Below are 24,320 nucleotides of genomic sequence, written 5' to 3'. Positions count from 1 at the left end.
ATTGACAGACTAACCTACCCATCCAGAGTCACCTTGAATGGGAAGCATAAAACTTTAATAAATAAATAAAAATAAAATAAAATAACTAACAGTGTTTTGGTCTAGCTATATTAAATGTAGTGCCACTTACCTAATATAGGGTGCAAGGTCTGTAGGGGCCCATTCCTTCCGCTGAATGGCTAAGCCTGCTTCAGTGACTGTAGGAAATACTTCAGAAAGAGGAGAAACAACAACTGAATTAGCTTGCAGGAGATGTACATTCTGTTTTCTAATACAGAATATTTAAAAGCAACAGTACTTTAAAGGAAGAACTCTTCAAACTTCATCAAAATTTTACCAGCAATTTACACTGGCATTATATTGGTGTAGTCTTTGGTTGCTTGTATCAATTTGGCAGTCTGGTCTTTAGGATTTAATGACTGTGGTCTGATTTCCTGTCACTTGGCCAGAAATTGTGGCTCACATCTTCAGAGGTAAAGCAGTCTGCTATGTTATGCAGACCCACAGGCAGCTGAGCAAAGACTGATTGGGCTCCTGCCTTAATATTCAGTATGTTGATATTGTTATATGACAATTTTGTTCTAGAGATAAAAGTACATAGCAGTGAGTATAATTGCACAGTGACATACTAAATTGAATTTGCTGTGATTGCGATGAACTCCTTGATTAAGTTTGAGATCTCTTCCTTATTTCAGAATAGATTATTGTTATTATCAAAACTGACAGATTTCTGCTATTTAATTAGTAGTGCATCTGTGTTGGTAGGTCAATTCTGTACATATGAGATCACAGAGAAAGTGACTTATGCTAGAAAAAGGAAACAGACCAATATATAACATCTTCTAATAGAATGGTATCCACCAGGGATTGGTTGCTGCCGGCATGCTGCCGGTGAGCATGTGCACATTTGCACATAAATAGGTCTGCACATGCTCAAAGCATTAAAAAATGAACAAATAAATAAAAGTTGTGCAATGAAAATTGTTCTGCACATGTGCAGAACCTAATATCAAGATGGCTGCGCTGTAGGAGAACCTGTTTGGGGGCATGGCAGGTCTGGGTCACTGCCAGTTCCAGCGACCCAGGCCGCCAAACCACTACTGGTTTGGCTGAACCGGTCTGAACTGGTAGGAACCCACCACTGGTATCCACACTACTTTATCAAAAAATGTCTGACAACATAGACACACAATCAGTATGATCCATGAAAAGCATAACACATCCAGACTTCAAAAACATATCGGAAACAACCAACTGACTATTACAAACGCATGGCATCACTCAAACCAACACTTGTCCTTTACAATATTTTAAGCAAACAAAAATCCCAGAAGCTAAAGAAATAAAAACAGAGGCCATGGACAATATACAGTGCAAGAACAGTAATGACTATGATGTAGCGCAGGCAGGCAGAAGACTAGCAGAGCACATCCACAAACACCACTTAACTGATAGAAGATACAATGAAAACTTCTTAATTTCACAATACGTGGAAAGATTCAACCATACTTTTAATTGGCAAAATATTAGCTTTTTAGAACAAGCCAAATTTTAAAAAAACAATGGGTAGGGAACTCCTGGACATTCAAACAAAGCAGCCATCAATAGTCACACAGAGATAACCACATTTATGAACTGTTCAAAAGAGGCAATAAGTTTTTTAGTAAGGAAAGATTAGAGCCATGATGGAGAACCTTTCTGTGGGCACGCATGCCGTCACCACCTGCTCTTTTGGTTTCCATGTGCATATGCACACCGGCCAGCTGGTCTTCCTGAGCGCTGTTTTCTGGGGCTTTCTAGGGCCATTTTCTGGGCCACTTTTGGGGCCATTTTTCGGGCTGTTTTCAGGATGTTTTTCGGGCTTCTTTTGCCACAAAAAATGGGCAAAAATGCCATGAAAATGGCCAAATAACAGGCATGCACCCATCGGCCAGCTGGTCTTCAGGTTTCTGGTGCTCTGGTGCACGGGCATGCATGCACATGCAGATGTGTTCTGATTTGGGTAATTAGTGCCGAAAAAATTCGCCCTCACTGGAATAGAGCATATTCTCACTATAGCAGCCAACACACCAAACACACAATAAGGCAGAAAACAATACTGTAATCAAGGAACCATTAAGGAGGAAACTATATGGTTAACAAAACTGGCAGGGCATGCTACTGTACATAAACAGACAGCAAACCTCACATTCAATTGAACTGCTGATATTACCTAAATGAATAACAAAACATCTGCAAGCAACCAACCAACTTCCGAGAGCACCAAGAACTCCTCAGCTCAATCCTGGGCTACAGACATTCTCTTTCTTTGATATTTTAGAAAGTATGCCAAGTCCCAAGGCAATCCAGAAAGTGTAGATTGCAGGAAGTTATAGACAATGACATATTATGCAGGGGTGAAATTTGACCGGTTTGGGCAAACCAGTTGGGACAATTTGAATTGGTTCGGCGAATTGGTAAAATCCACTCCTGGTTGTCCCCACCCATGCCCTCCCACTCGCTGCTCACTCCTTTCGGTCAGGAGAACAGCAGCAGGGACGGCGTTGTAATGGAGTTGCTCAGAAGGCAGCCTCCAGTTGCAGCCTTTAAGGTACAATCTCGGCAAGGAGAGGCGGGGGGCATAAAGGGACAGATTGCAGTTGGTGGCTGCCTTCTGAGCAGCTCCGCTGTGAAGGGAGGGAGAAAGGTTCGGCTTCTCTCCGCCACAGCATTCAACGTGGCTACTTTTCTCCTCTTTCTCGGGCTTGTATACATAGAGCAAACATGAGAAGGAGGCAAGAAGCAGCCAAGTTGAACGCTAGAAGACTTGGCCGGCTGAACTTTTATGTCAGTTCTGTGGGTGTGGCTTGGTGGGCGTGGCTTGGTGGGTTGCCATGAGTGATGTAAAGTTGGCCATGCCCACTCAGTCACATGAACACCTCCCCAAAGCCATGGCCACCAAACCATGCCTGCAGAATCGGTAGGGAAAAAATTGAATTTCACTACTGATACTAAGGAACAGGAGTTAATGTAGCAGATGTGAAGCCTTACACTGCTGTGACCCTGCAGGGCTGAATATCTTTAAAAGGTTTTCCCATTTCTTTGTATGTTGAGCACATTGTTGCTTTTTCACCTCTGTCAATAACTGACAGAAAAAAAATCAGCTCAATTTTAACTGCCCATTTCCACAAATTATAAGTGGAAATATTGATTCCCTCACATCTCTTCTAGAACATAGAATAGTTCGAAAGTACCTTGGAAAATTGAGGTCTTCTAGTCCAAACCCCTGCTCAAGCAGGAAACCCTATACCATTTTAGACCAATGGCTCTCCAGTCTTTTTTAATGAAACGTCAAGTGATGAAGCACCCATAATTTCTGAAGGCAAACTATTCCATTGGTTGACTGCTCTCACCGTTAGGAATTTTCTGCTTTGTTCTAGGTTGCTTCTCTCCCTGGTTAGTTTCCATCCATTGTTTCGTGTATTTCTATTCTGTAGTTGAATGACATGCAACATTCTCCTTCCTAGGATTTTAAAATCTGCATGACAAAAACTTTTCTTTCATGAATGCTTAATATCATGTTTGTATTGCCCATGCATACCTGCTTCCCTTGAACCTGCATTAAGGCTCGCATTCTCTGTCTCAGCTTCCATCAGGCTTCTTTTAATGCACTCATTACTATAACGTATGCGTTCTTGAGCAGCCTGGGAAACAGAGATTTGTTGCAGAAAATTAGAAGAACAAACCTGCTTGTTCTGTTACCTACCAAGCCATTTTGACACAGAAACATTTTAATATGTACAGAATATACATTGAACAACAAATTAATTTTATAGATGGATAGGCCTTAAACACCTAATGTAGTCATAAGTATCAGTATATCCTTGCTTTGGAAGCTTCTACAATCTACTTGTATATAAAATATATAACATCAATACAAATCTAATAAGAACTTCATACATTTTTCAAATAGTTTTTTCTCCAAATACATTTTTATATAATACTGTCAAAGGCATCTAAATGATTCCAATAGCCAGTCTATTGGCATATAAAAAGGAACTGAATGACTGCCTTTTGAACTGTTCTTGCACATTGCTATGAAACATACAATACAGCATAGTAGAGCTGCAATTGGTGATTTTTAAAAAAAATCAGAAATATACCTTCATTTCCTATGTAAAACAGGCCTTAAGCAGTAAGAAATGGTTTGCAAATGAGTAGTTTGATATGGTGTTTTAAATTCTGTGCCCTAGCATTGATAGGAATAAGCATCAACTTGCCTTTCAGATTAGGGATGGGCAGCTTCTACAACTGATTTATTGGCTACAAGAAAGCCTTTGATTGTGATCATGACAAATTGTTGCAAGTACTTTAAGATGGGGATCTGGGGATGCCAATACAACTGGTCAACTTGATGTAGTTGCAATACACTAGACAGGAAATTATTGTGCAGACACTGATAAGTACAAGTTAGACAAAGGAGTACAGCAAAGTTGCATTCTTTCAACTTTCTTATTCAACATGCATGCCAAAGAGATTATGAGAAGCTGGTACTTGAAGAATCAAAAATTGGAGTAAAGATTGGCAGAAGGAACACCAACAGTCTTTGATGAGCACAATTTTCCTCTCAGAAACCAAAGAAGGCCTGAAGCATTTGATCAAAAGGACTAAAAAAGAACGCAAGAAATTTGGCCTCTTCCTGAATACCAAAGATCATTGTGAGGAATGGAAATGTCAAAATAACAATTGACGGTAAAGAGACTGAATGTGTTAAAAAATTCTCTTTCCTGCAATAACAGGTTGAGGCAGGTATACCATGAAAAACTAGACAGAAAGAAAATTGACTTGGAAAATGTGGAGAGAGCTGGTCTATAGAATAGCTGAGAATCAATGCACCTGAATGGATAGCAGCAGCAGCATTCTGAATCTGAAGACAAAAGATGCCTTGGAATATGGGGAAATATGCAGTGAGCATCTTTCTACAATTTCTTAAGCCAAATGGGATCTTTTCCTGGATTTGCATTACACATATTATTCTAAGGAAAGATGCAGCTATTTTAAGGAATTGTAAACTGGTGCTATGTCAATCCCTCCACAGTACTTTTCTCTTTTGAAAATTAAGTACCACACAGCCTTCTTTCAGATAAAATTAAATCAAATCACCTCTCACTTCAAAATAGTTCAGGGCTCATAAAGGCTGAGGGATGAATGGCTTATAATGCTTGCATATTAACAGATTAACAGAGTTAACAGAGTTAACAGACCTTGTAGGTCATTTAGTACAACTTCCCACCCAAGCAGGAGTCCATACACCATTTCTAACAGATGGCAGTCCAATCTCTTCTTGAATGCTTCCAGTGATGAAGCTCCCACAACTTCTGAAGGCAAGCTGTTCCATTGGTTGATTGCTCTCTCTGTCAGAAAATTTCTCCTTATTTCCAGGTTGAATCTCTCCTTGTTCAGTTTCTATTCTTTATTCATTGTCTGGCCTTCAGGTGCTTTGGAAAATAGCTTGACTCCCTCCTCTCTGCAAGCAGTCCCTCAAAATATATGAACATGATGAGAAGATCAACAATGTTGTATTAGTTAATGTGCTCTGCCACTAGGCGTGAAACTCCTACATGCTTCATCTTAAAAATGCAATGATGGAACAGTTCTTCAAACTGATCGATAAAAGGCAAGCAACAGAAAATAAATGTTAAGGTTAATCACTAAGCAGGAATGAAGAATAAAGATCAGAACATATCTCAATTAAAAAAATAATTATCAAAATATAATACAGTTGGGGGATCTACAATCCAGCTGTTTGGGAAAGCAAAACAAAAGTTCAAATCAGACAGAGATGAAGAACACCTAATATACAGTCAAATTCTGACAATGTGTTCTGGTTCTTCTCTGAAATGTGATCTAATACCTACTATTCCATCAAGTTATATAAGATGGTGAGAAGAAAATGAAGGATGTATTCTATTGATTCTGCCAGAGGACCAGTTTCGATTCTACTTGATCAATATGAGAATATTATAAAAGTAAGAAAGGAAGCACTATTTTTTTTTCCTTTCGTGTTGTGTCATTTAGATTATAAACCTATGAGCTGGGACTGATTTATTACTGATCTCATTACTGTGCAACTTCTCTGGCAGACCTTTCTCTCTGAAACACAATACAAATAACATAACAAAATGTTTCATGCTGTCTCAGTATATCTAGCTTTCCAGCATCATGAAATTTTCAGGGGAGGGGAAGCAAACATTAGTTTCAGCTAGATAGGTTATATTCAGTTATATTTGGTAAACATTTGATTGCTTATATTTCAGGTTCAGACAAGGCTGCCTATATTTTACATGACTTTCAGTTTCTTGTTCCTCCTCTGTATTTGCTTGCTACTTTGAATTTTAACTATTAATTGGGAATATCAAAACCAAGGAGGATATGAAATCACAATTAGCATAGCTAAAGTTGTCCAATGTAAAAAGTTGTTGCACAAATGTAGAATGAAACAACGAAGAGTCATCAGTGACAAGAAAAATATGGTTTTGTAAGAGATGTGTGAACCATAATCTGGCATCATATCCAATCCAGGTTTGGCTGATCATCTCTTGCTAGTAGTCTTGCCAGCAATTATGAAGTCCTTGGTCCCTAGCCAACACATAGACTGAGATTTCAATCTGGCAGGAAAGGATGAAACCTGGTCAATTAGACATCAAATACTCCTTTGCAATGGTTGTTTTCCTAATTAGAAACTGACTATCCAGCCTCACAGACTCTGGTTCCAGACCAGTTCCTTATAATACTCCTATAACTATATTGGCCTATGGTGGGTCCTTGGTGCTCTCTGAGCTTGGTTGTTTTCCTCGCAGATGTTTTATTACCCAAAATAGGTAACACAATTGGTGCTGATGTTATCTAGTTTGGGTAATAAAGTATCTGCAAGAAAACAACCAAGCTCAGAGAGTACCAAGTACCTCTCATTTCAGTCCTGAGCTATACTCTCCTTTATTGATATTGGCCTCTATACAGTATATGCAATTGTAGCAGTTTTCAAGATATTAATCTATTAGGATTTTGTTTACATTAGTAGCATGTGGCCAGAAATAACGCAGCATAGGTTTTAGGCTGAGTAGTTTAATTATTATTTGCTTTGCAACTGAAAATATGAGTCATTGGATGAAAGCAAACACATGGATGAATGATTCATGTCACAACATTCAGTTGCTGTGTTTGAAATGACAGCACCAGAAACAAAAATATCAATATTTTTGTCTTTAGATTATGCAACTTAAGAATTGTTTAACTGCTAGCAGTTGAGTAATTAAAAACAACTTTGGATACATTAAACTAACACACTCAATAAAGCAGTTTTTAAAGCAATTTGAAATGAGAACAGATGAGGAACTCTCAGCAAAAAAACATAAGATCTCGTTTATAATTTGAGTATTATATTGCATTTGTAATGAGTTTGATGCCTGATGTAGAATGTTCTCTTAAGAAGAGCTTTTCTGGAGTGGACCTAAAATCCACCTGTAGAATGTTCTACTTACAGTGAATGCATGGAAATGATCAAATTTAACACAATACATTTTTGTAGATTTAATACACTTTGCTGGTGAGAATAGCATCATAGGAGGTGATAGAACTAGATAACCTTCACTGATCTTGAAACAGTTAAGCAGGGTCAGAACTATTTAATACTTAAATGGAAGATCACTAGGAAATGTAAAGTGATAGACTTTGCTGGGAATCCTGGAAGAAGGCAGGGACAAATCACTTTCACATTGATGCCAAACACATGTCTAATAGCCACAATGTGCTTATTTCAGGTGGAAGCAGACTTACTGATAACAGCTCTATTAATATTTCACATTGAAGTGGGTTTAAAGTACCTATGAAATACAGCCTAATAGTGATGAAGGGAGAAAATGATGATATAATTAATAGGCTAAACATAGTATTGGAGTAAGAATTGTAAATCCAAATTAGTGAACAATCACATCAGATCTTGACATGAATATAATTTTTTAAGTAGCAAGAGGTTTATCTTTTGTATAACTCAGACATTTCCTAATGAATTCAATGGGAGCCTTAAACTTAATACTGAATTTAAAATATTTTTCAATTTATGGCAAAATAAATTGCATTTTATTATTTTTCTGATGAAATGAATTCCTGATTCAGCAATAAAAATAAAATAAAATAGGGGAAAATTAATATTTCAGTCCTATGCACAAAGAAAAAGGTAAACAACTGTACTGTTGCCAAGAAAACTATAGATATGTCTATGAAACCACCAGACAATAAGATCAATGTGAGCACATTTAAAAAACCATGCAAATAACTCAAGTATATATATATATTTGTTGAAATTAGCAAGCTTTCTTTCAGATTTAAATGTTCTTAAGATTTAATTCTTAGGTTTCTAATTTTATGTTGATCTACAGGTAGTCCTCAACTTACAACAGTTCACATAGTGAACATTCAAAGTTACAATGGCACTGAAAAAAATGACTTATAACCATTTTTCACGCTTATGTCCTTTGCAGCATCCCTTTGGTCACATGATCAAAATTAGAATGCTTAGCAACTGGTTAATATTTATCATGGTTGCAATGTCTCAGGGTCATGTGATCAGCTTTTGTGACCTTCTGACCAGCAAAGTCAATGGGGAAGCTAGATTCACTTAACAACAATGTTACTAACTTAACATCTGTGGCAAGAAAGGTAGTAAAATAGGGAAAAAAATCACTTAACAAATATTTCACATAGCAACATAAATTTTGGGCTCAATTGTGGTAGAAAATTGAAGATTACCTGTGTTACTATAAGGTAAGAACAACTGTTTCCAAGTTGTATACAAATATTCATTTTCAATTATCTATAGTGATCATTACAGCTGTCAAGATCAGCCTGTAGTGTCTTCCTAACTCAAAAGTCCATAGTGGCATTCAGGAGTTTCTTTATTTGAAATTTAGATTTTATTTCAGCTATCAGCACCAATAGATTTCAAAGACAGAAAAGTGAGGTATATCCATTATTTCCTAATACTAAGTCTTCTATGCATTTCCAGCATCTGGCACTGATAAATCACTCTTGGGAATTGTTTTTTTTTCCAGGTAGGAATTGCTGTGCCTCAGTAGTTTTCACATTACATATTGAATAAAAGCACGACCCTATTACCTTGATAGCTCTCCCTGGTTCCGCAGCCTCCCAAGCTTGCTTCATAGCTTTGATCTCATCTGCTCTCTCAGTATCTTTCTTCAGATCAACTGCATCTGTCTCATTTTGCTCAACAACAAGGCGCAAAATCCAGAAGGGTTTGTTAGGATCAGATTGCTGGAAAAGAAGTACACAGAGCAGAAGCAGACAGACATCAATGGCTCTGTATCCACTGACTTTCAAATTCAGAATGTCTCCCAGAGAACTATTGTGATATAATTTTATGGCTAAATATAGATAGTCATCAAGATATGACTCTAATGAAGCTTGCCCATTATGGTCGCAAATCAAAATTTCATAAAATGAATTGGAGACATTTTTATGACTTTTTTTTACCTTGCTTGTTAAGCGAATCAACCAAGTTGTTAAATAAAGAAGATTGGGCTTGTTGTTTACTTTGGTTGTTAAGTGACTACTGCCATCATTAAATGAACCAAGAGGCTAGAGAATTTGCAGTGCTCCCCAGGTGGAGCCTCCCCGGAGGAAAAGCTACTGCCCACCCATCAGTTGTTTGGAAAGGCTAGGTGGCCCTCCACCTCTTGAAGGCCTGCGCAACTCTGGGCAAGTGCCCAGATTTGAATTGGAGTGGGGGGAATTAATTTGCAGGCCTTCTAGTAAAGCTGCTGGAAGGAACCACTGCTGCCCTCCCATCAGCTGTTCTATAAGCAACCTATAGTAGTACATACGAATCCTCAAAGCAAAAGCAACACAGTACACAGTACAGTACTGTGTAATCACTCTTTCCACAAACAATCTCAAACTACATGCCAACGAAGTACAGAAGAATGCAAAGGAACTTTCCAATACTACATATGCTTTCCCGAAGATGCTGCCTTGTAGTTCTGCAAGGAATTCCAAAGCAAATGCAAACAAATAATACATGAAGGAAAATAAAACTAATCTTTGTTGTAAAGTATTTACAACCAAGCAGAAAAGTTTGCAAAGTACTTACAAATAAGAAAAGCAGTTTGTACTTACAAACAAGTGCAACATATAATGAAAAAGAACTTACAAAGGAAACTATAGTACCCTAGACCTCAAGACCAAAGCAACAAAAGAAACAATGGGGCCAGCAACAAAGATTCTCTCCTCTACTCCTCCACTTGGCAGCAATGAGGAGGAGAAAAAAGTAGGCTGGCTGCAAAGACTCCAATATTGATTGGTCATATGAACAAGGGAAAAAAAACATGCCGACCACATGGATCTCGGAAATTGCCTGTCATAACTGTGGTGGAAAGAGTAGTCATTGGACTAAAATAGTCACCATTTCAGGAGTGACTGAATCCCGGTCACATGACTATAGAGGAATCTTGTGGGCTGCAATTTTGAACCCCTGTAATAAGTGCACTTTGGGATGCATTCATAAGTTTGAACAATTGTTCAACGGCTTGTTCATACCTCAAGGACTACCTGTATTGGCAAATGCGGTGCATTGATTTGTTTTGCTAAATGCACATCTTAACTAATACTAGTAGTCACATTGTCTTATAATAGAATAAGGATGGCTAAATATGGAATTGAGCCAGTGGACTAGGATTTAACTCTAATGAGCAAAGACCTTCATGAAATCAATCCATGTTAAAATACAGTCTGGAGGAATTCATATATTAGATGCAATTTAATGGAAAAAAGAGATTTGTGACCAGTTTACCATTAGCAAGGTGGATGGACTGAAGTTACAGTGCAATGAGTGCACTGTTGGAACATGTGAAGGTTGAAAATCTTTCTATATCATCTCTGAGAATCAACCACAACTTTTCATCCATCTCACAAAACGGGACTCTCACCAATGTCTATAGAGATTGTCAGCCATCCAGGTCATGACTGTCTACAAGGTGCTTTTTCAAGAGGCAACTGGACTTTCTGGTTTTTCTTTGAAGACATTTCGCTTCTCATCCAAAAAGTTTCTTCAGCTCTGAAATAGCTTCTTGAATGAGAAGTGAAATGTCTTCAAAGAAAAACCAGAATTTTCAGTTGCCTCTTGAAAAGGCACTTTTAGAATTTTCATCAATGTAAGTTTAAAAAATCTAAGCCATGCAATCTGAATTTTAAAAACATAATTGTCAGTTTCTTATATGGATCATCAATGTACTTGAAAAAATGGGTACAGGTAGTCCTCACTTAAGAATTCTAATTAGGATGGCAAATCTACGGCTAAATGACTGAAGCAGTCATTAAGAGAAACATTATGTGACTGCCCTACTTAACAATAGTAGTCCCAGTTGCAGTTGTTAAATGAATCACCAGTGGTCCTTAAGCAAATGATCATGTGATCATAACGTGAGACCTGCTGGTTTCCTCACTGACTTTTGCTTTTTGGAAACTAGCTAGGAAGGTTGCAAATAGTATTCGTGTGACTGTGTGATGCTATAACTATCAAAAATATATAATAAATGTCAAGTACCTGAATCAGGATCACTTGACAATGGGACACTATGGTCAGAGTAAGTGCAAGGACCGTTGTAAGTCACTTTTTTCAGCACTGTCATAACTTCAAACCGTTGCTAAATCAATGGTTGTTAAGTGAGGACTACCTGTAATATCTTGCCCCGCAAGTCCCATGCATGGGCAACTGTGACTAGAATAATGGAGTTATTCACAAAAATGTAATGATATTATCATCAAACCAGGCACCATTCTGGATTGCAAGATAAATATCTTAAGATAGCAATATACGAGGGCTCAGCTATGACAATTTTAGCCAATGTACTAATATTGGGGGTTGGGTATGAGTGGGGTAAAAAACACAAAGAAGAAAAATTTCTGCTTTCTCCTGTAATATGAGAAAGACAGGAGTAGGCTAACAAGCAAACCCTGATAAATCTACACTGTTACTTTGGACATTTAGAATTTACAGTAATCTATTCTTACCTGTGGTTCTGGTCTAGCAACAGCTACTGGTTTCTCTTTAGGTGCCTTTTCTGTTTTGTCAGTTGTTTTTTCTTTGGTTTTTCTAGTGGTTTTAGAAGAACCAGCAGACTTTTGACTTTCCAAACTGCTGTGGATGTCTGGACTTAAGACAGATATATTCTCTTCATGTTTCTCAACAGGACGAGCTGCATATAATTTTATTCAAATGACAATTTTAAACACTCATCATTTGAAACATTTGTGCTTGAATATCTTTTTTTCAGATCCATATTTGGCATACCAAAAGCACAGAGAGTTATAATCAACATTAAGTGATTGTTCTTTTTCATGCAGTGTGACTTCCTGTCTTTTTCCAGACCATTTCCACCCAATTTTCCAGAGCAGACAGCGGAGATGTTTAGGATGGCACAGGGGGAGATAGTGAAGCAGAAGCAACTTTCTGGTAGATAGACAACTTTGGAATACAGCTCTTATTCTGTGCTTTTATGCTGATGAGATACCTATTCATTCATATATGCATAATGCAGATCTACATACATTCTATGCACCATCCAAAGAATTAACACTGAGACAAGTCCACAAATATAAAAGTGGCAATATTCCATTCAAAATTTGTTTTTCTTTAATTAATAAAACTGAGTGGGGTCAGGGACTCTAGGCTTAAATATCCAGAAAGGAGGCAAAAATATATCTCATCTTGGGAATAATCATGAAGAGCTATTTCTCTTTAGCTTAATTTTTTATAGAATATTTCTTATTCTTTTTCCAATAGTTTTACTTCAGTAAGAGTGTAATTCCCTCCTATTTTTATATATTTATCCATCAGAGGAATGGTTTAAATACCTAGGTACGTTCAGCTCGCAGAAAAAGTGGAGAGGGGACATGACAGCTATTTTCAATTATATGAGGATTGTCACACTATAGAGAATACTTTTTAACCTTGGCAACCTTGGACTTCAACTCTTAGAACTTCCCAGTCAGCACAATGGAAGCCCACACATCCTTGAAGTTGCTACAGTTGAGGAACACTGCTGCAGAGGCTTTGGACTCTTTTGTTCCAAAGAAAAGAGGACTACTGGAGGATTTTAAGACGAGATTGAACAACCATTTGTCTGAAATGGTACAGAGTTTCCTGTATAAGTAGGGGGTTGGATGAAAGACCTCCAAGGTCTCCTTCAACTCTGTTATTTTGTTAATGAAATCAAACTCAAGGCTGTAGATGCAGAGTAGATATTAGAAGAACTTCTTGACAGTAAGACCTGTCAAACAGTGGAACTGATTGGACTGACTGAATTCATACTGCATGGAGTGGTTTCTTCCCCTTCACTGGAAGTTTGCAAATAGAGCTAGAAACTCATCTGTTGGGAATGGTTTCATTATGCTTGTTTTCTCTGCCTTTTGCTGGCATTGTAGGACAATATTTTAAACTAAAATTATGTCTTCTCGGCATTCATTTCCCAGCATACATACATTTTCTACTGGAATTAAACCAGGAGACAACTTCTAAAATTTATACTTTTTCTCCATTAATTTAAAATGTCAAAAAATGATCCATGTGCTCTGTTCTAGCTAGTTAAACCAGCAATAATAATTTACTGCAGATGGCACTGTTACCTTATACTGTGAAGTAAGAAATGTTAATTTGAAGCACACATTTTATTAATGCACAATGGTCTGGAAATTACCAGTAAAGTACATTTGGGTAGACATAATAGAATTTGGCAGTTTTAGTATCAAACACATTCTAATTTTCCTGACAGTTTGTTTCAGTTCTGTTCTATATTATTTTAAGTATTTTGCAACAAAATAACTGTATGCATGAAAAGACATATGCATATCATTTTCAATACATTTATTTCCAACTGTGCATACTTTCTAAAATTACCTGGTTTCATTATAATGTGTGTTCATGTACATTTATCTTTAATTTTCTAGTTTACCTGCTTATAACATGCACTTGTTAAAATTGTATGAGTTGTTTTTTTTTCTTCTAAACCTATTGCTATTGCTTCATATATTCACTTTGTGATCTGAACATCATTCATTCTGCCTTAAAAACCACTTCAATGTTTTTCCTTTATGCTGATCTCTCACATTTGTATTCAATCCATTTTCATTCAGCACTCATTCATTTCCCATCTCTTTTTGTTTTCATCATACACAATTAAATATCCCATTCTCATTGCACTAAATTTATTTTATGATTCTCTTAAGATAATTCATTGTGTAACAATACACAGAAGTGCTGGAAGTCTATTGTTTATTCCTCTTCATCTATATTGGGGGAGGGGTAATGCTTCCACAAAACAGCCATTTTTTGTGTGCTTTGTTTGGTTGATTCTATGCAATATATCCTTTTCTCTATACTTTATAGAAAATATTTCTCTTCTTTTTTGTAGCAATTATTTTCTTGTTTGCATTTGTGTTTTTGTTACTCTCACATAAAGTACTGTGAGTCACACAGGAAAGTTGTGATTTATTCAAAAAAATGAATACATAAAACTTATTAAGAGTTAGTTTAACACTATGACACTTAATCGAGACAGAATAAATACCTAAAACAGTGACTTACCTTTGATTTCATTTTTTTCTAATTCTTTCAGAGCCTGAACAAATACAATTTGACTTCAGTAAGTGGCCAACTATTGTATAACACGGAAGCTTGTATAATATATTTGTGAGTCTGCAAAATTGAAAAACAATATATTACAATTTTGTATATAAAGTTATTGTTTAAATCAATCACACCCTCCTTGATTGCTATTTTAAACCCTTGTAGCTTCAGAAAATGGAAAGAACAAAGAGCTAAAATCAGAGGTTTGATTATTCGACCATGATAGTTATATAAAAACAACTAATCTGTCAGTGGTAACTTCTAGCTTCATTTAAATTTCATTTGAATTTGCTATTCTTTAAGGTTAATACCATGTTTCCCTGAAAATAAGACAGGGTCTTATTTTCTTTTGACCCACAAAATATTAATTGGGTCTTAATATTGGGGGGGAAGGCTTATTGTTTTGGGGTTGCGAGGTGGCTGCTCTCTTGCGAGTGGGCGCCCGAAGAGCCAGGCACAGCCTCAGGGGCAAATGGCTGTGTTGCACTGTCGCAGCAGCACAATACACCAATCATGAGGTGACCTCACTCACGAGCAGCCACCCGGCAACCCCCCTTTCCAGCCGGGCAGAGCACAACTCACCGACCCGGTGATATCCCAAAGGTGCTAATCCGCGTGGTGCTCTGCCCTCCCACCAGCTCCTGCGGCTTGGTATATTCAGGGTACCCTTAGGTCAGTGCATGGCGCTCTGCCGGGTTGGAAAGGGAGGTTGCACGAGCACCTGTTCCGTCCCCAGCTGGTGTGCCTCCCAACCTCACCATGCCCTGGCCCAGTTCTCCCTGCAGGGCCAGGGTGCTGCCGCTGTTGCGGCGCTCCGAGCATAACCTATTCTCCAGCTTCCAAACTCTGGAGATCCGCAGCCGAGTCTTTCAGCAGTAGTCGCTCTGGGAGTACGCTCTATGGTTGTGGGCTGGCTGCCGACAGAGCGTACTCCCAGAACGTACAACCATAGAACGTATTCCCAGAGTGGCAACTCGGCATCCTATCTCCGTGCTTTGGAAGCCACAGAAAAAGCCATGCGGTGGCGTTGTCGTCAGTGGAGATGCCCTAGCTCTGCAGGGAGAGTTAGGCAAGGGCATCATGAGGCTGGGAGGCGTGCGAGCGGGGAGCGGAAAAGCCGCTTGCGCAACCCCCTCTCCAGCCATGCAATAGCAATAGCAATAGCAGTTAGATTTATATACTGCTTCATAGGGCTTTCAGCCCTCTCTAAGCAGTTTACAGAGTCAGCATATTGCCCCCACAGTCTGGGTCCTCATTTTACCCACCTCGGAAGGATGGAAGGCTAAGTCAACCCTGAGCCGGTGAGATTTGAACCGCCGAACTGCAGCTAACAGTCAGCTGAAGTGGCTGCAGTACTGCACTCTAACCACTGCGCCACCTCGGCTCTATGCAGAACCCCATTCACTGACCTAGGGACATTCTGAAGTCGCCAAGCTGCGGGAGCCGGAGGGCGGTGAACAGGTGCTCACGCGGCTTGGCGATACCCCTAGATCAGTGAATGGCACTGTGCCCAGCTGGAAAGGGGGTTGCCGGGCGGCTGCTCATGAGCGTGGTCACCTCATGGCTGCTGTGTAGTGCTGCTGCGACAGCGAAACACAGCCGTTTGACCCTGAGGCTGTGCCTGGCTCTTTGGGAGCCCGCACACAAGAGAGCAACCACCCAGCAACCCCCTTCTCCAGCTGGGCACAGCACCGCTCACTGACCTAGCGGTATCCCAAAGGCGCCAAGCAACACGAGCCTTTGCCCCCCCACCCCATTCCTGTGGCTTGGCACCTTCGGGATAGCCCTAGGTCTGTGAGTGGCGCTCTGCCTAGTGGGCACTGTTCCCTCTAAGGTGCGCGGGTGCGCGGCCGTGCAGGGGGCAACAAAACACAGCGCAGCAGTTTCCAACTGCCACGCAGTGATCTTTAGCATGATGGACTTTAGTCTGTAGGTGGCTAGGAGGCTTCTGTCAGCTGGGCCGGGATATTATAGTGCCTGGACACACCCAGAGGAGGGCGGGCCGTTGGCCAACAGAAATGTGGCCGCCTAGGGTTACGATTGGGCTCCCTCCGCCGGCGTGTGGCTGATTGACAGGGAGGCCGTTCCCTCCTGGATCAAAGTTACTGAGGAGGGAAGCGGTGGCAGCAGCAATGGCAGCAGCCAACTCTCCACAGGACGTGCATAGCAGGCTTCCGTCACGGTTTGTCAGCTAAGCTCCCATGGCTGGCTGGGCTCCCCGCAGTTGGCTCCGCTTCCGAGATGCAGGTGTGTGGGAGGCGCTCACCACGCAAGCAAGTGGAAACCCACGCTGGGTGTGCACATGTTGTCTGAATCCAGCCTCTGCGTTCGGAGCATTGGGGCTCGAGGTTTTTTTCGCAGGAAGGGGGAGTCGAGCTGGTGCTCCGCAGATTTTATTTGATTTTATTTCTCGAAAAGAAAAAGAAAATAAAGGCTTCTTGGTCCGCCTGGACCGGAAAGTCAAAATCCGGAAAATTAACCTTGTTTAGGAAAGTTTTGCGCTGATGGAAAAATACTGTTTTCCAGTGAAAGTTTTTTCCCTAGTTTTCCTTGTTTGCTTTTTTGGCCTCTATTCCTTCTCTTCTCTCCTCTTTTCTTTCTTCCTTTTTTCTTTCCTTTTTCTTTCCTTCCTTCCTTCCTTCTTTCTTCCTTTTCTCTTTCTCTTTCTTTTTTCTGCCTCTTTTTCTTATTGTCCCGCCCTCCTCTCCCCTTTTTCTCTTTCTCCTCTTTCCTTTTTTGTCTTCTCTGTCTCTCTCTCCCTCTCCCTTCCTTCCTCCCTTCCCTCCTCTCCCCTCTTTGTTTGTTTCTTTAGGTGCCCCAATTGCTAATCTACATCAGTTGGTAATTTATTCATAACTTGCTAATATCACTGCAGACTATTGGATAGTAAGGGGGAAAGTATAGTCCTCAACTTACAACAGTTCACTTAATCACTAAAGCTACATCAGCACTGAAAAAAGTGAATTACAGCTGTTCTTCACACTTATGATCATTGCAGCATCCCCATGGCCACATGATCAAAATTTGGATCTTTGGCAACTGCCTCATATTTATGAGGGTTGCAGGACTCCTTGGCTCATCTTTTGCAACCTTCTGCAAAGCAAAGTCAGCAGGAAAGTCAGATTGACCTAACAACCAGATTACTGATTTAACCGCAGTGATTCACTTAACTGTAGCAAGAAAGGTTGTAAAATGGGGCAAAATTCACTTAACAAATGTCTCACTTAGCAATAGAAACTTTGGGCTCAATTATGGTCATAGATTGAGGACTACCTGTATAGGGAGATTTCTTTACTTAATGGATATTTACATGATAGAATTGAGTTTCAAATAACACTGATTTCATTGTCTTGGGTGACATCTATGAAAAAAATTCAGGTGCTCAGGCATGAAAATGTGCTGCTCAAACACTATACTTTTCCGCTCACACTGAAAAAAAATTAGAGGGAACATTGCTGGTGGGAGGGGTTTTTTTCCAGGGGGATTATTTTTGGGGGAGGGCTTACATTTTTGCCCACCCAAAAAAATGTGGCCTGGCCTTATTATCAGGACATGTTGTATTTTCGGGGAAACACGGTAATATTTTGGGTAATTCAACTCTAAATCATTATAGTTCACTGTAAAACCTCTACACTAAGATATAAGCAATGAGAAATCTAGGCTATAATAAAAAGGGAAAAATATATGGTAATTGAACTATAAAACCTTAGCAAAAAGTCCAAATCAATAACATTAAATCTCATAAATTGTTAATTTAATAACCATACTAGAATTACACACATCAATATCTTAATTACACAGAACATGGCATTTTGTTAAAGTTCAGTCTTTATTGCTTTTCAGATTAAACATTTTGATAACGCCTGTAATGTAATATACAATCATACATTTGAATAATTTCTGAAAATAAACCTTTTTTTGGAGATCAAGTGGAAATGAAATCAGATGACATTACTAAAATAACCAAAAGGATTTAGCCATTCCTTGGAGGGAAAAAAGAGCTTGGAAGGATCAAAACAGAGTTATAGTTGTAAAGCTGTGTGCAAAATTCATGCATGGAAATCAGGGTCGTTTTCTTTGTAGTAAGATTTTGCCTTGCTTGTGAGAAAAATCTCATGGCACCAAGTTTTACAAAATGCTGGGTCATATTAAAACTTGGTTAAACAATATATATAACAAATTTGGGATAGGATGTTTATTCCCCCATGAAAGAATGTAAAGTTCTAAATATCCATTCATATCTTTCACCTGTTGAAGCAAATTCTCATCAACGGTAGGAAGAGCAGGAATTTCTTCTTCTGTTACAACTGAACCTTCCTGTGATGCCTTAGCCGAAGTCTTAACGGTCTTCTGAGCTGTTACTGTACCTTTTTTCTTAGGGGCTACAACTTCAGCTTCTTTTTTGGGTGTGCTTTGAACTACACCACTTGCTTTACTTGCTGTTGCTGAGATAGGAAGAATAATTTTAAAGGGACTGAAAAGAGTATCATTTTAAAATAATATTGTATCATATATATTTTATAAACATCATTTTGTTACTGATCTGTTGGTTGATCCCTTTTATCATTTACATTTACATGTGTCACAAACTTTCTCAGAAAGCCTTATTTAATGTGGCTAAACATTAGCGAAGTACAGAAAAAATATTTTGAAAAGTTAAAATTCATTTAATGTGAAAATATTTTAAAATTTTAATTTGGAATTTGAAAATATATACCAAAATATATGACATGTACAGGTTCTGTCAGTAGAAATAACTAGTTGTTTGTGATGGAGTCTAGACGATAAGATACCAAAATAAAAACAAATAATACAAAAATATGTAGACTATAGAGATAACTCCATCTACATCCCAATTAAAAGATATAATCAAAAATCAAGGCATATCTTCCTTAGTAGACAACATCTGATAAGCAACAAACAGCACAGGAACAATCAAGAAAGAAACAATACTCAAATCAAGGAACCATCAAGAAAAACCTCCAACCAAGATTGGTGGGAAAGCTACTATACATAAACAACCAGCAAATTCCACTTCTTCAGATTACCTGTTCTGGTATGAAACATCTGCAGAAAAACAACCAAGCTCAAAGAACACCAAGTACCCATAATTAAGATTAATATTGCTGGCAATAACTCCATAGTAAATTCTTAAAGGCCTTTCAGAAGAACTAGATTTTTACCAGTTTCCAGAAGACCATGAAAATGAAGTTCATTCTCACCTCAGCTGTTTCATGAGAAACCCTCACAGAGAACAGATCCTTTTGCTGCACTTCCTGGTATTTGGATGCTTTTGGCCATCTTGATCAGGTGGCCAAACTCCTTCTGGGAGAATAAACTTCTTAAATACAAGCTCTGAACCATATAGGGTTTTAAAGCAATTTAATTCTTCATTAACATACTATTAACCCTGCAAACTTCTGCCGTAATGATATAATGTAGCACCACCACTGGCCAGTGAGCACATGAACTATTGGATTTTTGATAAGACTTTTCTAGTTGGCACTCAAAAGCATTCCCATGTAGTGTGAAATATAGTTATCTGTTGTGGCTCGGTAGGAGCCTTTGGAGCTGCTATCAGTGAGTAGTTTCAGGATGCTCCTGGGAGAAGATAACAAGCAGCTGGGGCTCGTTAAGGCTCCCCCAGCCAAGGAGGAAGTGCCCAGTAGCCATGCCGGATAAATTTGATGGGAATCAGGCCATATTTGCCGTGTTTCTGGGACAATGCCAGCTGTTCCTGAGTTTGAGACTTTCCCATTGACCAGACGAAGGTGGGATTTATTATTAGTTTGCTCTCAGGCACAGCTGCCCGTTGGGCTACCCCCTTGTTAACTCAGCCGAGCCCTTTGTTGGATGACTTCCAGGGTTTTTGCCAATACTTTAAGCGTATGTTTGAGGATCCCATTAAGGGGGGAAACATCAACCAGATGTCTACAGTCACTGCAGCAGGGGAGTGGCTCATTGCAAGACTATGTAAGTGAATTCAGGCTGCGTAGCCAGGATTCAGCGTGGAATGAACCAGCTCTGATGGACACTTTCCAAGATGGATTGTCTGATGCCTTGCAAGATGAACTGGCAAGGGTGGACAGGCCACCAAAGTTCGACGCGTTGGTCCACTTGTGCCTCCGGATAGACACCCGGCTGCAGAGGCGAAGGCCTCGCCGTGCATTCCAGGAGACCACCAGCATGCCAGTTTATCAAGAGACTGCAGTGAACTGGGAGGAGCCCATGGAGTTGGGTGCTGTTAGACCTCGAGTGTCACATACAGAGATGGACAGACGACGTGCTGAGGGATTGTGTTTCTACTGTGGGGATCTTGGACACCTGGCGGGGAGTTGCCCCAAGAAGAATAGAAGGGTTGCGCAGACTGCGGCTGTCCCTCAGCAACGAACTATCATGTCAGACAATCGGCATGTTTGTGCAGCTTTGATACCTCGTTTGCACAATGTAGCGTGCATTCGTGGGGTGTGGAATCCCAGGGCGGATGCCCTGCCTAGGAAATCGGAGAACTCTGACCCTGCGGACTCGCTTCCACCTCGGACTGTTCTACCCGTTGCATCCTGCGCTGCAGTTTATCATTCCGTGAGCATACAGTCTCTGATACGGGATGTGCAGCGGGGTGAGGAATGGGTGGAGCGATGAAAGACGGAAGTAGGGCCGGCTTCCCTGTGGACTTTGGAAGGGGATCTTTTGAAGTATCGGGGCTGGCTCTATGTTCCTGCAGGGCACATCCGTAGACGGGTGCTCTCTCAGGTTCATGGCGCTTCTGCAGCGAGACATTGGGGTTTTTTCCGGACATTGCGCCTGGCATCCCGTCAGTTTTGGTGGCCCCGTTTAAGAAATGATATGCGGAAATGCGTGGAGTCGTGTGTCCAGTGCCAATGGGCCAGGTCTGCAAGGAGGGCTTCGCCAAGATTCCAGCCCTTGCCGACTCCGGTCCCCGCAGCACAGGACTTCGTTTCTAGGATCCCGGCAGGGTACCAGTGTCTGGGACTGTGTTCCATGGAGGCCGTCACCAACCCTTCCGGGCCACATCCCGAGCGTCAGAACTGGGGGAAGGGCCCTGCGGTGGGGGATAGTCTGGTGGCAGCTCCACCGCAGGAGTCGGTGGAGCTGCCGCCAGACTCCGACGGCGAGGGGTCTTATGAGTTGGCCTTGGAGGAAGTGGAGGACCCTGGACAGGGTGTTGTGGCCAGGCCGGAGCTGTTAGAGCTGCCGCCAGACTCCGACAGCACGGGGGCTGGTGGGTTGGCCTTGGAGAAGGTGGAGGACCCTGGACGGGGTGTCGACACCACGCAGGGCGGGAGGAGACATGGGGGCCACCGGATACCTGGGGAGCATTGGATCAAGGGGAATGTTCCTGCAGGTATTTGGGAATTACGAAGGAGGAAACACAGGAGATGAGTGCGGGCCATCTTATGGACAATCCATTCCGACCGCATCTGGACTGTTAGACCCGGGGGAAGGGCCCTGCTGTGGGGGATAGTGTTGTGGCTCGGTAGGAGCCTTTGGAGCTGCTATCTGTGGGTGGTTTCAGGATGCTCCCGGGAGAAGGGGCTTGTTAAGGCTCTCCTCCTGTGGATAAAAGACTGATGGTGCCACGCCTTAGTTGCAGAAGTCAACGTTGTTTGTCGTTCTCCATTTGTGTGTAACCATTGAGAGAAGCCTTTAGCCAAGTATCTGAATTCATGTAACGCTGTTTGGTATTTAATTTTTTTTTTAAAAATAAAATTTGTATGCCGCCCACTCCCTTGGGCGGCTTACAGACAAGATAAAAACATTTAAAAATTAAAGGTAAAAATACAATTGTTAAAATTGCACACCATCCATTCTGTCTGAGTGGGACTGGACATTGATCAACAGCCCCAGGCCTGCCAGAACATCCAGGTCTTGGTGGCTTTTCAGGAGGCCGGGAGAGTGGTAAGAGTCCGGATCTCTATGGGTAAATCGTTCCACAGGACCGGCGCAGCTACAGAGAAGGCCATCCCCCGGGGGGCCACCAGCCGGTATTGTCCGGTCGACAGCACCCGGAGGAGGCCCAACCTGTGAGATCTAGCTGGTCGTTGGTTTGAGTGAAGACTTTTTGTAAGAGACGTTTATCTATGTTTCTTTTGGGCTTGCAGCCAGCTTGAGCCGGGACTGATAAAGACATTCCTTTTTCAAGCTGTGTGTGTGGCTGTCGTTTTTGAACGAGCAAAGAGGGGGGTCAGAACAGTTATCTAACTGGGAGATGGTAAGAGCACAAGCAACTATTCTCAATACTTCATGTTCCAGCTAAGGCTGCAACCGGTGAACCAGATTAAAGCCCACATGGCCATGACTTCCATCTGCTTTTCTGATAGAAGTTCTGAGTCCATGACATATTTATTTATTCAGATTAGATTGCAAGCCTGTTCTCTCTGAGAATGAACAATTCAATCAAAAGGCAAAATTAGTCATGGCTTTTAAATTAACAGCAGTCTTATTTTGGTTGAGCCTTGCTTCTGTTTCTCCCCACTTAAATTCTGATAGCTCTCAGGCACGGAGTTATAATTTCTATCACATCTTGAACTGGGTCTGGGGTGGGTGGAGTAGCCCAGCATATTGATGGTACTTCATCCTGAATTAGCAGAAATCTTCTCAGACTGGTTTCATGTAGATGCTAAACACAATAGAAGAACTGAACTCTGAGGCAACTCTGTAACAGAGTGCCCTAAGTTTGTTTTCTCTCCTTGTCCCTAACATCACTGGTGAGACCTGCCTGCCTGAGCAACATGTTCTAAAATCAGTAATCCTGAAGGATATCACAAGTACTGAAGATTGTAGGAGGTTTATGTAATGGTACGTGGGGATGACCTTGGGAGCAGGAGAAAGAGCTGCAGCCTAAAACAATAGTTTGATAAACGAAGTTTGAGTCCAAAGAAAAAGGAGTGGCAAAAAAGGATGACAAAAGCATCTGATGCTACCATAGCACACAAACCAACCAAAGTCTTCCAAAACATCATAAATAAACCAAAAGACCTGCAACCCCAGAAGAATAAACAGCAGACACCCACACCATATAGTATAAGGTCTGTAACAGACACTATGTAGGACAAACAGGAAGAAGACTAGCAAAGCACATCCATGAACACTAACCAGCAATCAGAAGACACGAAAATTGTTTCATTTCCAACACATGGACAGACTTCACCATAATTATAAGTTTAAATTATTATTGGGAAACAAATCAGCCATCTACAGACATACAAAGATAAACAATATCTATATATCATTCAACAGAGACAATAGGAAAGCCCAAAACATCTTGCCAGTAATCAACACCCAGCTAAACAGAGATTAACACCAGGGTTATAATATACTAACAGTGAGCTAAACAATACAAACAAGTTAACAATTCCCCTAGTCAAGGGTTGAGAATTCATATATAGTGTGCCACCACACATAAAGAATGGTCTCCGACAATGATCTTGATAAAGTAAGTGACTTACAGTATATAAAGACAAGCATTCTCAAATAAGGGATTCCCCTTATTTTCATTGATTCACTTTTTAAAAAGAGTTGGGATTCACTGGTCTTTATTTATACTTCAAAACTAATTCTTCTACTGGAACAAAGGCAAGTAAAGGCAAGTGAAGAGATGCTTGAAAACAATGTACTGCTT

At 40.4% G+C, this 24,320-nt stretch overlaps 1 protein-coding gene across 1 annotated transcript in view; it reads right to left on the bottom strand.

Annotated features, from left to right (window-relative positions):
- Positions 1 to 24,320, bottom strand: part of ADGB (androglobin) — a 112,432-nt gene that overhangs the window by 14,020 nt on the left and 74,092 nt on the right. Inside the window, 7 exon segments of the mRNA XM_032217185.1 lie at positions 131 to 209; positions 3,581 to 3,683; positions 9,154 to 9,309; positions 12,064 to 12,248; positions 14,636 to 14,689; positions 14,692 to 14,746; positions 18,926 to 19,122. Coding sequence (XP_032073076.1) covers positions 131 to 209; positions 3,581 to 3,683; positions 9,154 to 9,309; positions 12,064 to 12,248; positions 14,636 to 14,689; positions 14,692 to 14,746; positions 18,926 to 19,122 — 829 coding nt within the window.

This window comes from Thamnophis elegans, chromosome 4 (assembly GCF_009769535.1).
Source record: "Thamnophis elegans isolate rThaEle1 chromosome 4, rThaEle1.pri, whole genome shotgun sequence".
Taxonomy (NCBI): Eukaryota; Metazoa; Chordata; class Lepidosauria; order Squamata; family Colubridae; genus Thamnophis; species Thamnophis elegans.
This window is presented reverse-complemented; position numbering and strand designations above follow the sequence as displayed.